Source organism: Oncorhynchus kisutch, linkage group LG10 (genome assembly GCF_002021735.2).
Source record: "Oncorhynchus kisutch isolate 150728-3 linkage group LG10, Okis_V2, whole genome shotgun sequence".
In the NCBI taxonomy this organism is placed as follows: Eukaryota; Metazoa; Chordata; class Actinopteri; order Salmoniformes; family Salmonidae; genus Oncorhynchus; species Oncorhynchus kisutch.
In genome coordinates, this window is record NC_034183.2 from 18,830,569 (window position 1) to 18,843,875 (window position 13,307).

General features: G+C 40.0%; 1 protein-coding gene across 1 annotated transcript; it reads right to left on the reverse strand.

The window, feature by feature from the left end:
* Window positions 1-967: 967 nt before the first annotated feature.
* Window positions 968-11,389, reverse strand: LOC109897855 (ornithine decarboxylase antizyme 1-like). Its single transcript, XM_020492468.2, is given in 6 exon segments — window positions 968-1,570; window positions 1,657-1,742; window positions 3,328-3,503; window positions 3,602-3,688; window positions 3,690-3,747; window positions 11,172-11,389. Coding segments are annotated over 6 exon segments (657 nt in total). The 5' UTR covers window positions 11,291-11,389; the 3' UTR covers window positions 968-1,439.
* Window positions 11,390-13,307: the final 1,918 nt, after the last annotated feature.

Genomic DNA, 13,307 nt, shown 5'->3' on the forward strand with positions numbered 1-13,307 from the left:
GACATAGTTTGGACTGTAGCCTACAAAAGCCTATTCCTGCTCTTTTCCCGCGATCCATCAAACACATTTGGTGTCATCATACTGTAGTGGTCTCTGATTTGTCAGACTCGCTCAAGGTGGAACAAAATTAAATATGCGCCTTTTTAAAATGTTGATATGAATGTCATTGAGAAAACAGAGAAGTGTCATATTTTTTTCAAAAATAATTTCTGAATTTAAAAGTAATCCTCGAAGTAATCATCTAGTTTTTCACAAGTATCTGTAATCTGATTACAATATTTTTGCTGGTAGTAACACCCTTTGACCTCAACAGCCTCAATTTGTCAGGGCATGGACTCTACAATGTGTCAAAAGCGTTCCACAGGCATGCTGGCCCATGCGGACTCCAATACTTCCCATAGTTGTCAAGTTGGCTGGATGTCCTTTGGGTGGTGGATCATTCTTGACACACAGGAAAATGTTGAACTTGAAAAACACTGCAAAGTTGCAGTCCTTGAAACACAAATCCTTCTTTAACCCGTCCCCACCCCTTCATCGACACTGATTGAAGTGAATTTAACAATTGACATCAATAAGGGGTCAAAGATTTTACATGGATTCACCTTGTCAGTCTATGTCATGGAAAGTGTAGGCCGTCATTGTAACTAAGATTGTTTTTAACTGACTTGCCTACTTAAAGGTTAAAGAAAAAAAATTGAAAGGTGTTGCTAATGTTTTCTATACTCAGTGTATATGCACTTAACCTTTCATGGATCCAAGGAGCCCCATTAGCACACAGTAATGATTTTAAAACATCAACTTACAGTGCACTAGGTGAAATTCAACACCGACAGACTGATTTTAAAAGATGCTTTTAAAACTGGTATAACCCTCTGGTCTACATAGGCCAACATTTTACTTCTTGTACAATTCTTTACATATTTCACTGCGCTGTATCCAATCCATACAAGATAACTAGAAATCAAAATCCACTTGTTAAGGTGAGCACTTTTATTCGCGCACTTGTTACATGCAGATTTCAGTCAAGTGAATCAAAACTAAAACAAAATAATTCATGCACACTTTTTTTTTTTAAACTAAACATGAAAATCAACTTGAAGTAGCCAGAAAAAAAAACTAGTTACATGAGTATGCAGCATGGAAATTACCATATATATTACATCCTAGAGATTATCATTGTGGTGGATGGGGGAGGGGGAAATGAGCACTACACATGGAAATTATTACAGTGGTGAGGAAACATTTTCCAGATGTGTCCATTCCTGGTTTAACATTACACACTAGTGCAAATGTCATTGTAATACAGCACATCAAAGGTAATAAACAAAAACAATTTCACAGGAAACCTAAACCTCACTGAGTTTTGATAATATGCATTTTCCCTAAGTGATAGAGTGGGATGGGGAAGGGTACATAAAAGCAAACTTGTGTGTGATCAGTTATTCGTCGTCAGAGGAGTCTCGTTCGATGCTGTAAGCCATGAAGAAAGCGTCGGGACGGGTAGGGACGAGGGGATGACCTGGTCTCACAATCTCAAAGCCCAGGAAGCTGAAGGTACGCAGCAGAGATGCTGGAGCAAGAGAGAAGGTAGTGTGAGAAGACTCAAACAAAAAAAAGTATAAAAAGAAGGGTCGACTGGACACACAGGAACTTTACCTCTGTCGTCTCGGTTCTTATGGAAGCAGATGAAGACATGGTCAACTTGCAGCTTCTCTTCCGCAAACTCCAGCAGGAGAGCGAAACTGGAGAAGGGAAGTAAATCAGTGAGCTATTAAGGCAGTGCAATAGAAACAGAGTCCATCTAGCAAGAAACAACCATGTAAAACGGGTTTAAAGACAAAGACATCATCCAGCGATATAAAACATATTTAAAAAAGGTTTCCTATTGTAAAGCAATAGGAAACCTGGAAAGCAAGTATAACTAAATACAGTAAAATACACATACTAAAGGGTAAAAAAATACATTTAGAACAAAATAAGGTTTTAGACAACTGCAGAAAGAGTAGGGCATTCAAGGTGGACTAATGGGGATTGGCCTCCGCTTGCTTGAGGAACAATACAGAAAATAGTAAATGCCCACTATTTCACGAGGATACCTGGACCACCTATCGAGATGTGCCTTTTATTAAAGGGTCACCTGTTTTGAACGTTATATTGTTTTTGTGCATCTCATAGATGTTCTATAGATTCTCAGGGTCATTTCATGTGTATCTGAGTTATTGGTGTTCAAGCAGACAGAAATCCGGCCGGTATTATGTAGTACTGAGATAAAGTTGCTCTCATTACAATGAAAGTTAACAGGAAACGACTTTTAGATTGCGAAAATGTCTATCATACAACAGATTTCAATACTGGCCGATGTCGTAACGCGAGAGGATGCCTTCTTGAATGAGCTATTGGTCATATTTTTTTGCGATATTCCATCCTCGAGAAAACTGTAATTTAATAGAGGGTCTAGCTAATTTTCCTATATGTCTGCCTCTTTAGTCAAGGGTGCATTGCATGGGTGCGGTTACCAATCGCGTTCACGTTGTCATGCTGGATCACAAAGTTGCTAAGCTAATCGTCACACAATCCCTTCTCAAAGTGAGGGTATATGTCAAGAAACGTGCCTATTTCCCGCGAAAGTACGTAATGTCTCGATTCCAAAGCTATACGACGTTACAGATAGTTATCTTACATCTCTGAAAAGATTTGTAATGTTGTACATCTTGTTGACAAAATTTGTGCCAATGTTGGGAATTTTTAGATGGCGGCCAAGACTCCCATTCACTCCTTGAAGGAGAGCGCTCTTTGTCCCAGAATTGCCCAGCATGCACCACACGGCACATTGACGTAGCATGGGCAACGTTTCTCCATCTCCTCAAAAGTATATCTGTAGTTGTGAATGTTGGACTCTACTGAGACACATCGATTTGCAGATTGAACATGGTGAGTTTGTTGACTCCTAAATTGCCCAATCAAACGGCACTAACTAGCTACTTTACATGCTGATATTATCTTTACGATTATTGTGTGTAGCTACATTTTTTAGCTAGCAACTTAGCCAGCCCCTAAAGAAAGCATTGCATTGTGGATTTTGTTGTCGACTTGAGCTGCAACAGATTCCCACAATAATTTACCACGTTGCTACCAACCTTATTATACCGCCAAAATGAAACCTTTGTTCACAAAATATTGTTCTCACATATTAGTGTTAATTAACTAAAGGAATGAGTTGTTTTGGGTGGATTTTCCTTTAAGTAAAATCAGGTGATAAATGAGCTGAAAAGGAGAATGTAGGAAACTGGTCGACAAAAGAGGTTGCATTTGCATTGGATCACGGACCTGTCTTTGCTGCCCTCAGGCAGAGCTCCAGGGGGGATCTCGATGTAGATGTTCCTCCCTTTCAGCGCCCCCCTCCAGACACAGTGCTTGCCCACTGAGCGACGGGGCTCAAAGAGCAGGAAACGCACTCTGCCGTTGATGGGTGGAGGCTCCTCAAGAACCAGCAACCGAGCATCCTGCAAGATTTCTTTTTTTAGAAATTAGTGGGTACGAAGAGAGGTTTGACACAGGTACGTATCCTAATGCCAGAGGATGTAAAGGAGAGTGGACTCACAGAGTAGAATAGCTTAGCTGAAAGACTGCGATCCCGCTGGTCATTTCCTCGCCCACCTGGGATCTTCAGGGGTGGGCGAGGGGCATCAGGAACACCACAGAGGCCCCGGACAGGGGTTACTGCAACAGCGGGAACACCGCCTCTGACTGGAGGTGTTGGAGAACACAGAAGAACAGAGCCATTATTACTAAAGGAGTCATACAACTTTTACATTGAGCAATATATTGCACCTTCAGAATATATTCATAGCCCTTGACTTATTCCGCACTTTGCTGTGTGACAGCCTGAATTCAAAATGGATTAAACTAATTTTTCCTCACCCATCTACACAATACCCCATAATGACAGAGTGAAAACTTGTTTTTATAAATGTTTCCAAATTTATTGACAATGAAATAAAGAAATATCGTATTCACACCCAAGTCTAGGGCTGGGCGATATGGCCAAAATATAATATCACTGTGTTTAAAAGAAATTGGACAATATGGCGGTATTTTAATAATGAAAGTTCTAAATTTACTTTAAGTGGTGCATGACCCTAGGGTGGCAACACATACATTCTAAGTGATTTCAATGGGTCTTTCTCCATTTTGATTGAATTGAACCGTATAAAACCATACATAGTTTCGCATTTATCCATTTCTTGTGCTCATTTGAAATAATTTCCACACTGCCATGTAGGGCTGCATGATTTGGGCAAACAATCTAGGCCTTATTCTTAACCAAATGTTGCAATTGCGATTTGGAGCAAATCACTTTGGTAAGTGTTGGAATCATGGAAATAGAATGATTATTCTAATTCTATAGTTAGAATATTATAGCGGGCACTTTGAATACAGTGTTTGTCATGACAACAAAAGAAAATACCAGGGAGGAGTTATCGTGACAGGGTAAGAACCAAAGTGTTGACAATAGGAATCTATCATCTTTGGCTACATTGAATGTTCTCTTAGCTGCTTCATGTAGCTAACATACTCATGCTTCGTGTATTCCTCTTTGATTTAGAAGATACGGTTGCACATGCTGATTTAGGTCTACACCATCACTGGTATTATCAGGCTGTATAGCTAGTTACGTTTGCGCTGACTCAGTACATTTATTAGCTAGCTATTCAGCCGGCTAACTATTGATTAGCATTAGCAGCTAACAACTTAGGCTCAACTCGCTAAGAAACATCTGCAAAAGGCTAGTAAGAAACACGAACGAATTGTGTAGTGTAATTATATAACGGTAGTGGAGCGTTGGGTCAGTAACCAAATGGTTGCTGGATCAAATCCTTGAGATGACAAGGTAAAAATCTGTTGTTCTGCCTCCGAGCAAGGCAGTTAACCCACTGTTCCCAGGCACCGATGACGTGGATGTTGATTAAGGCAGCCCCCACACCTTTCTAAAGCCAGCAAAAAAAGAAAATGTCCCTTTATCAGGACCTGGTCTTTCAAAGATAATTTGTAAAAATCCAAATAACTTCACAGATTTTCATTGTAAAGGGTTTAAACACCGTTTCCCCATGCTTGTTCAATGAACCATTAACAATTAATGAACATGCACCTGTGGAACGGTCGTTAAGACACTAACAGCTTAGACTGTAGGCAATTAAGGTCACAGTTATGAAAACTTAGGACACTAAAGAGGCCTTTCTTCTGACTCTGAAAAACACCAAAAGAAAGATGCCCAGGGTCTCTGCACATCTGCGTGAACGTGCCTTAGGCATACTGCAAGGAGGCATGAGGACTGCAGATGTGGCCAGGGCAATAAATTGCCATGTCCGTACTGTGAGACGCCTAAGACAGTGCTACATGGAGACAGGACGGACAGCTGATCGTCCTCGCAGTGGCAGACCACATCTGCACAGGATAGGTACATCGAAACATACCTGTGGGACAGAAATGTCTGGGTTCTTGCAGGTGCCTTGGTGGAAGAGTGGGGTAACATCTCACATTAAGAACTGGCAGTCCATGAGAATCTGGTGCAGTCCATGAGGAGATTAACTGCAGTACTTAACTGCTTTGGGAACGGGGGCAGTATTGAGTAGCTTGGATGAATAAGGTGCCCAGAGTAAACTGCCTGCTACTCAGGCCCAAAAGCTAGAATATGCATATATTTAGTAACCCTAACCCTCTGAAGTTTCTAAAACTGTTTGAATGATGTCTGTGAGTATAACAGAACTCATATGGCAGGCAAAAAACGGAGAGAAAAAATCCAACCAGGAAGTGGGAAATCTGAGGTTTGTTGGTTTAAGTCTTTGCCTATCCAAAATACAGTGTCTATGGGGTCATATTGCACTTCCTAAGGCTTCCAGAAGATGTCAACAGTCTATAGAACATTGTTTCAGGTTTCTATTGTGAAGGAGGAGAGAATAAGACCTGTTTGAGTCAGAGGTCTGGCAGAGTTCAGTCAGGCGCGCGGCCGTGAGAGCTAGCTGCGTTCCTTTTCATTTCTAAAGACAAAGGAATTGTCCGGTTTAAACATTATTGAAGATTTGTGTTAAAAACATCCTAAAAATATTGATTCTATATATCGTCTGACATGTTTCTACGAACTGTAATATAACTTTTTTGACTTTGTCTGAACTAATTGCTCGTGCACTGTGCATTTGGATTACTGGGCTAAACACGCAAACAAAAAGGAGGTATTTGGACATAAATGGACTTAATCGAAAAAAACAAACATTTATTGTGGAACTGGGATTCTTGGGAGTGCATTCCGATGAAGATCAAGGGTAAGTGAATATTTATAACGCTATTTCTGAGTTGTGACACCTCTCATTCTTTGGAAAATGGCTGTATGTTTTTCTGTGACTTGGAGCTGACCTAACATAAACGCAAGGTGTGCTTTCGCCATAAAGCCTCTTTGAAATCAGACACTGTGGCTGGATTAACGAGAAGTTTCTTTAAAATGGTGTATAATACTTGTGTGTTTGAGGAATTTTAATTATGAGATTTGTTGTTTAGAATTTGGCGCCCTGCAATTTCACTGGCTGTTGGTTAGGTGGGACGCTAGCGTCCCACATATCCCAGAGAAGTTAATGCAGCTGGTGGCCACACCAGATACTGACCGTTACTTTTGATTTTGACCCCCCTTTGTTCAGGGACACACTATTCAATTTCTGTTAGTCACATGTCTGTGGACCCTGCTCAGTTTAGGTCTCAGTTGTAAATATTTGTATGAACATAATATTCATGTTAAGTCTGCTGAAAAATAAACGCAGAGTTTAGTTGGGTTAAACGTGCAAGACATTTCAGTTGAATGCTTTCAGTTGTACAACTGACTAGGTATCCCCCTTTGAATTTATATTAAGGAAAGTGAAAACAGCATTGTTGTACATTCTTTGCAAATTCTTCCATCTCTGTCAAGTTGGTTGTTGATCATTGTTAGACAGCAATTGCCATAGATTTTCAATATGACTTAAGTCAAACCTGTAACGAGGCCACTCAGGAACATTCAATTGTCATCATAGTAAGCAACTCTGGTGTATATTGGCCTTTTATTTTAGGTTATTGTCCTGCTGAAAGATGAATGTCTCCCAGTGTGTTGGAAAGGAGACAACCCGGTTTTCCTCTAGGATTTTCCCTGTGCTCTATTCAGTTTATTTTTATCCCCAAAAAAACTCCCTAGTCTTTGCCGATAACAAGCATACCCATAACATGATGCAGCCAAAATTCAGGACAAAGTTAATTTGATGCAGTTTAGTGCCTTATTGCAAACCGGATGTTAACTGGATGTTATGGGATATTTTTTTTTCCTGTACAGGCCCCTCCCCCAGCTGTCATTTAGCTTAGTATTGTGTAGTAAGTACAATGTTGTTGATCCTCAGTTCTATCACAGCAATTAAACTCAGTGTTCTAAAGTCACTATTGGCCTCATGGTGAAATCCCTGAACGGTTTCCTTTCTCTCCAGAAATTGAGTTAGGAAGGACACCAGTATCTTAGTAGTGACTGGGTGTAATTAATAACTTCACCATGCTCAAAGGGATATTTCATGTCTTTGGGGGATGGGGGTGCTAAGCTGACATATGCAATTGTTTTAAAAATGGTCATACAATGGATCATTTAGGTATTTGACTTTAGGACCCCTTTAGGTATCAGATAAATATATATTTTTTAATTGATAAAATATTGATATTCGCATTTACTACTAAAGCCCATAGAAACGCATTGAATAACACATTCATAAAATGGCAAAGAGGGTCAAAAACTAAATTAACCGGTGTGTCAATCAACTCTGGGGGGGTTAAGCACATTACTCCTGTATTTATTTAGTCTTAACATAAAAGGAGTTACTTACTTATACTTATTCACTCAAGACATTTCAGATTTTAATTTTATAATGAAAATATAAAAAACACAACAATTTCAAAGATTTCACTAAGTTCATATAGCATGCAGATGAGCTTCCCGAGACGGTTTCTGACAGTTTGTGCAGAAATTCTTCAGTTGTGCAAACCCACAGTTTCATCAGCTGTCCATGTGTCTGGTCCTAGAAGATCCTGTAGGTGAAGAAGCCAGATGTGGCGGTCCTGGGCTGGCCTGGTTGCACGTGGTCTGCGGTTGTGAGGCTGATTGGACGTACTGCCAAATTCTCAAAAATTGGTGAAGGCTTACGGTAGAGAAATTAACATTCAATTATCTGGCAACAACTCTGGTGGACATTCCTGCACTGCATGGTAATTGCACGCTCCCTCAAAACTTGACATCTGTGGTATTGTGTTGTGTGACAGCCTTTTGTCTCAAGCACAAGGTGCACCTGTGTAATGATAATAATGTTTAATCAGCTTCTTGATATGCCACACCTGTCAGGTGTATAGAAGATTATCTTTGCAAAAGAGAAATGCTCACTAACGGATGTAAACAAATTTGTGCACAAATTGAGAGAAATAAGCTTTTTGTGCTTATGGAACATTTCTGGGATCTTTTATTTCAGCTCATGAAACATGGGACTAACACTTTACATGTTGCATTTATATTTTTCTTCAGTATACATTTCTAAAAAGATAATTCCACTTTGACATTATGGGGTATTGTGTGTAGGCCAGTGACAACTATTTAATCAACTCAAAATTCAGTCTGGAACAACATTTGGAAAGTCAAGGTGTGTGAATACTTTCAGAAGGCACTGTACCACATCACTTCTTACCATTAATAGATGCATTGTTTTAGAAACATTTCAAAGCATGCTCATCCGTATGTGGTTTTCGGGGTAAATATAGCAAAGAATTACAGCAGGTATATAAAAAAAATCTACCTGCCACAGTGCCTAGTGGACCAAAATGTTAATTTCAGTCCCTGGTGCTGATTCAATAAACAAAATGACTGCCTTCACTCAGCTTGGTTGTCAGAGATGGCTGCCATGGTGACTGATTCCCTGTTGACATATCACTGATTAAGCAGAGTGAACTGTCACAGTGGGAGTAGCCTATGGGGGAAGAGACGAGTGCCACTGTCGGCATCATTTCGGGAAACAACGTTAATGGAAAAATACTGAGAACAATTTCAGCTACCCAGGCTAAAAATTAGGGTGGCAAAAAAAGGTGGAGTTCATAACCTAATTCAAGTCTGCACTTGCGACAAAAAGGCCAACCTCTTACATCACTGAGACATTGTGCCAGATTACCGACTGCACTGATCAGCCATTTTGCCTAAGCCACAACAGTGTGATCTTGTCCATAATAAGCTTTTCTGTTGGGGTTGCGCTAGCAGAACTGAGAGTAGGTCTATTCTCCAAGCAGGAACAAAACCCATAACCCATTAGCGGTGGTGTTACTGTTCAGACTCTCATATGCAAACGCCACAGCAGACATGTGAAAGCAAAGTAAGAACCATTGTCAACCTTAGAGCTCAAAATCAGAGTAACAGTGATATTAAGTATGAGCGACGTCATAGGCTCATCACTCATTACTACGGTATATTGACTGGAATCACTTGTGGTTCTAGTGAACAAGGTTCCTTTGGAAACAACCTGACCAGATAATTGCAAATAAAATAAAACTAAAACTAGCATCCTTATGTAAAATCCCTGGCCGTTCACAATCCACCTGTAAATTGTTCCCACAGATTCAACTGCACTGCTATTCTACGCCATTCACAAAATTCCTCAAAATCCCCAGACACAAACCATTCATGAAGCGCCTTAACTTGACAGCTGGCTTAGTCAGGTGGGAGATGAGTCCACCACTTGCGTAACAGCCTTTACCAGTTGAATGAATCTGATGTGGAAAAATACTGCCTGGCAGAAAATAGAATAGATATTTGGCCAAAGGGGAATGATTTTGGGGCAGTTATGGACACCTTGCAACCTGTACTCAAAGCACTTAAATGGTGGCGCTGGGGACTAAGTTTCAAGAGCCCTCTTCCTCTAGTAACAGACATTTAGCATTATGCTCAATGCCCCACCCATACAACAAACCATAACAGCATTTCACACCCATTGGGCACAGACTGACCAAAACGCGCAAATAGTGCTGTGTCCATTCTGTCAACAGTAGTTGTACTTAGTGAGACTCAGACTGCCGAGGCTAATCATGACGATTTGCAACTATTGAGAATAATCAAATGGAAAATACTCCATGGTGAGCCGACTTGTGTTAGGGCAAGGTCTTTAGTGTTGTCTAGGCTTTATTGGTCTATACTAGTTTTAATTCCCACAGATGAGAAGGGATGTCAATTCTGATAGGGTTAGTGTACACTGCAGTTCCTTAGCTGGGATGTTTTTAGCTAAATAACCAACTTTTTGACTGCACATCCTGTATTTTGTTTTTTAGGCACAAGTACTGACTGGGAACTGAGCCAATAGGTAAGTTAACTAGTTGTCACTCATGTTACCTAGCTAACCTAGGTCGAAAGTATATTGTCGACCCAGTCAAGTCGTCACAGGTTTTTATTGGCCAAACATATGCGAGTGCACATATGATATTGATACCTGCAGGTGAGAAGCTACAAGTGTTGAAGGGTTGCAAGCTATATATTTGCCGCAATGGCTAGTAGTTGCTAACTATAACGTTCGCTAACTGGCTGTGTGACTCTTGCTTAAAACGCACTGTCACTACGTTTCTAGCTACTAACGTCGACAAACGTCTTCCAGAACATTCGACGAAATAAGGTGTTAATCCAATTATCCCAACATTATTGTGAAAACATGTTGCCGTGGCTAACGTTAGTTGGTTTATTAATGCGTCGCAAATAGAGCAATTAGCGTTAAACAGTGCATTGACAAAACCAAAGTAGCTAGTCAAAGAACGAGCTGGCTAGTTAGCATTAGCTGGTAACCTAACTAGCTACCTAACGTTAACCCGTTAGCCAAAAACGTCAGCATAATGCTAAATGACAATTTGTTCGAAATAAACAGCAACCAACTTTAATAACATTATACAGACTTCAATTAGAGCTAAATATAGTCAACTTTGAGATAAAAAGACAGTTCGGCACAATATTGTTCCACTGACTTACATAATATCAACTGTAAAAACAGTAAACAAGTTGCTATCGGAGTAAGGTTACAGTTAGCTAGGCCTCTGCTACTGACCCAATGAGTAATCATAGTCCTTCTGACAATTACAACACTATCTCAACTTACCTTTCACTCTCGGGGTTATTACCGGGCAGTTCGTTAACTGGCATTGTGGATGTGGTTTTCTCTTTTTCTCTGACAAAACAGTGGCTATTTAATATCGTCTGAAGGTTGGATTTAACCATAAGGCCAACAGCGTCCAAGACTGCAGATCCCTTTTGCTTCTCTCCTCACCAAATAATTTTTCTCGTAGGCTCAGGCTGCCACAGCATAAGGGGAGGGCTGCTCGAGTCAGCAGTCACAAAGGAAAGGGAGTGTCCTAAAACCATGACGTTTGATGAATTACATTTTGGCATTAAACCATAGAATTGGGAATTACAATAATTTAATAGGATCTCTATTGTCGTGACTGTACTTTCATTAATCTGATGACTGTTATTTATCAAATCAACTATGTTTAATTATTACCCGATTACCTGAATCATGTAACAATTAACTCATTAGGCTTTGGGGGACTACAAGAGCGGTTCTTTAAGGATCGTACCGTTTAAAAAAAAATTGTTACCCTAAAATTACATACCCAAATCTAACTGCCTGTATCTCAGGACCTGAAGCAAGGATATGAGTATTCTTGGTATCATTTAAACAGAAACACTTTGAAGTTCGTAGAAATGGGAAATGAATGTAGGAGAAAATAATACATGAGACCTGGTAAAAAGGTAATACAAACAAAAAAAACTTTTGAAATGCAAGTGTAATTTAGATTTTGGCCAACAGATGGCAGCCCTGTGTGTGAAAAGTTTCAGACTGATCCAGTGAATAATTACTCCCCTTTTTTTTCTCTACTGTGTTATTGACTTGTTAATTGTTTACTCCATGTGTAACTCTGTGTTGTCTGTTCACGCTGCTATGCTTTATCTTGGCCAGGTCACAGTTGCAAATGAGAACTTGTTCTCAACTAGCCTACCTGGTTAAATAAAGGTGAAATAAAAAATAAAAAAACATGACAATATTACATGACAATAGTTGGTATCAAGTCTGCCAGGAGTTGGCCAATTTGTACATAACTATTGAGAACATACAAAAATGATATGGTAATAAAAATTTAAGTTTACAGAAATGTCATACATGATGGATCATTAGCTTATACACTAACTTTCACAAATCTAGATTTTTTTAATTTAACCTTTATTTAACCAGGTAGGCAAGTTGAGAACAAGTTCTCATTTACAATTGCGACCTGGCCAAGATAAAGCAAAGCAGTTCGACACATACAACAACACAGAGTTACACATGGAGTAAAACAAACATACAGTCAATAATACAGTAGAGAAATAAGTCTATATACAATGTGAGAAAATGAGGTTAGATAAGGGAGGTAAAGGCAAAAAAAGGCCATGGTGGCAAAGTAAATACAATATAGCAAGTAAAACACTGGAATGGTAGATTTGCAGTGGAAGAATGTGCAAAGTAGAGATAGAAATAATGGGGTGCAAAAGTACAAAATAAATAAATACAGTAGGGGGAGAGGTAGTTGTTTGGGCTAAATTATAGATGGGCTATGCACAGGTGCAGTAATCTGTGAGCTGTTGGTGCTGGTGCTTAAAGCTAGTGAGGGAGATAAGTGTTTACAGTTTGAGATTTTTGTAGTTCGTTCCAGTCATTGGCAGCAGAGAACTGGAAGGAGAGGCGACCAAAGAAAGAATTGGTTTTGGGGGTGACCAGTGAGATATACCTGCTGGAGCGCGTGCTACAGGTAGGTGCTGCTATGGTGACCAGCGAGCTGAGATAAGGGGGGACTTTACCTAGCAGTGTCTTGTAGATGACCTGGAGCCAGTGGGTTTGGCGAAGAGTATGAAGCGAGGGCCAGCCAATGAGAGTGTACAGGTCGCAGTGCTGGGTAGTATATGGGGTTTTGGTGACAAAACGGATGGCACTGGGATAGACTGCATCCAGTTTATTGAGTAGGGTATTGGAGGCAATTTTGTAACTGACATCGCAGAAGTCGAGGATCGGTAGGATGGTCAGTTTTACAAGGGTATGTTTGGCAGCATGAGTGAAGGATGCTCTGTTGCAAAATAGGAACCCAATTCTAGATTTAACTTTGGATTGGAGATGTTTGATGTGAGTCTGAAATGCGAGTTTACAGTCTAACCAGACACCTAGGTATTTGTAGTTGTCCACATATTCTAAGTCAGAACC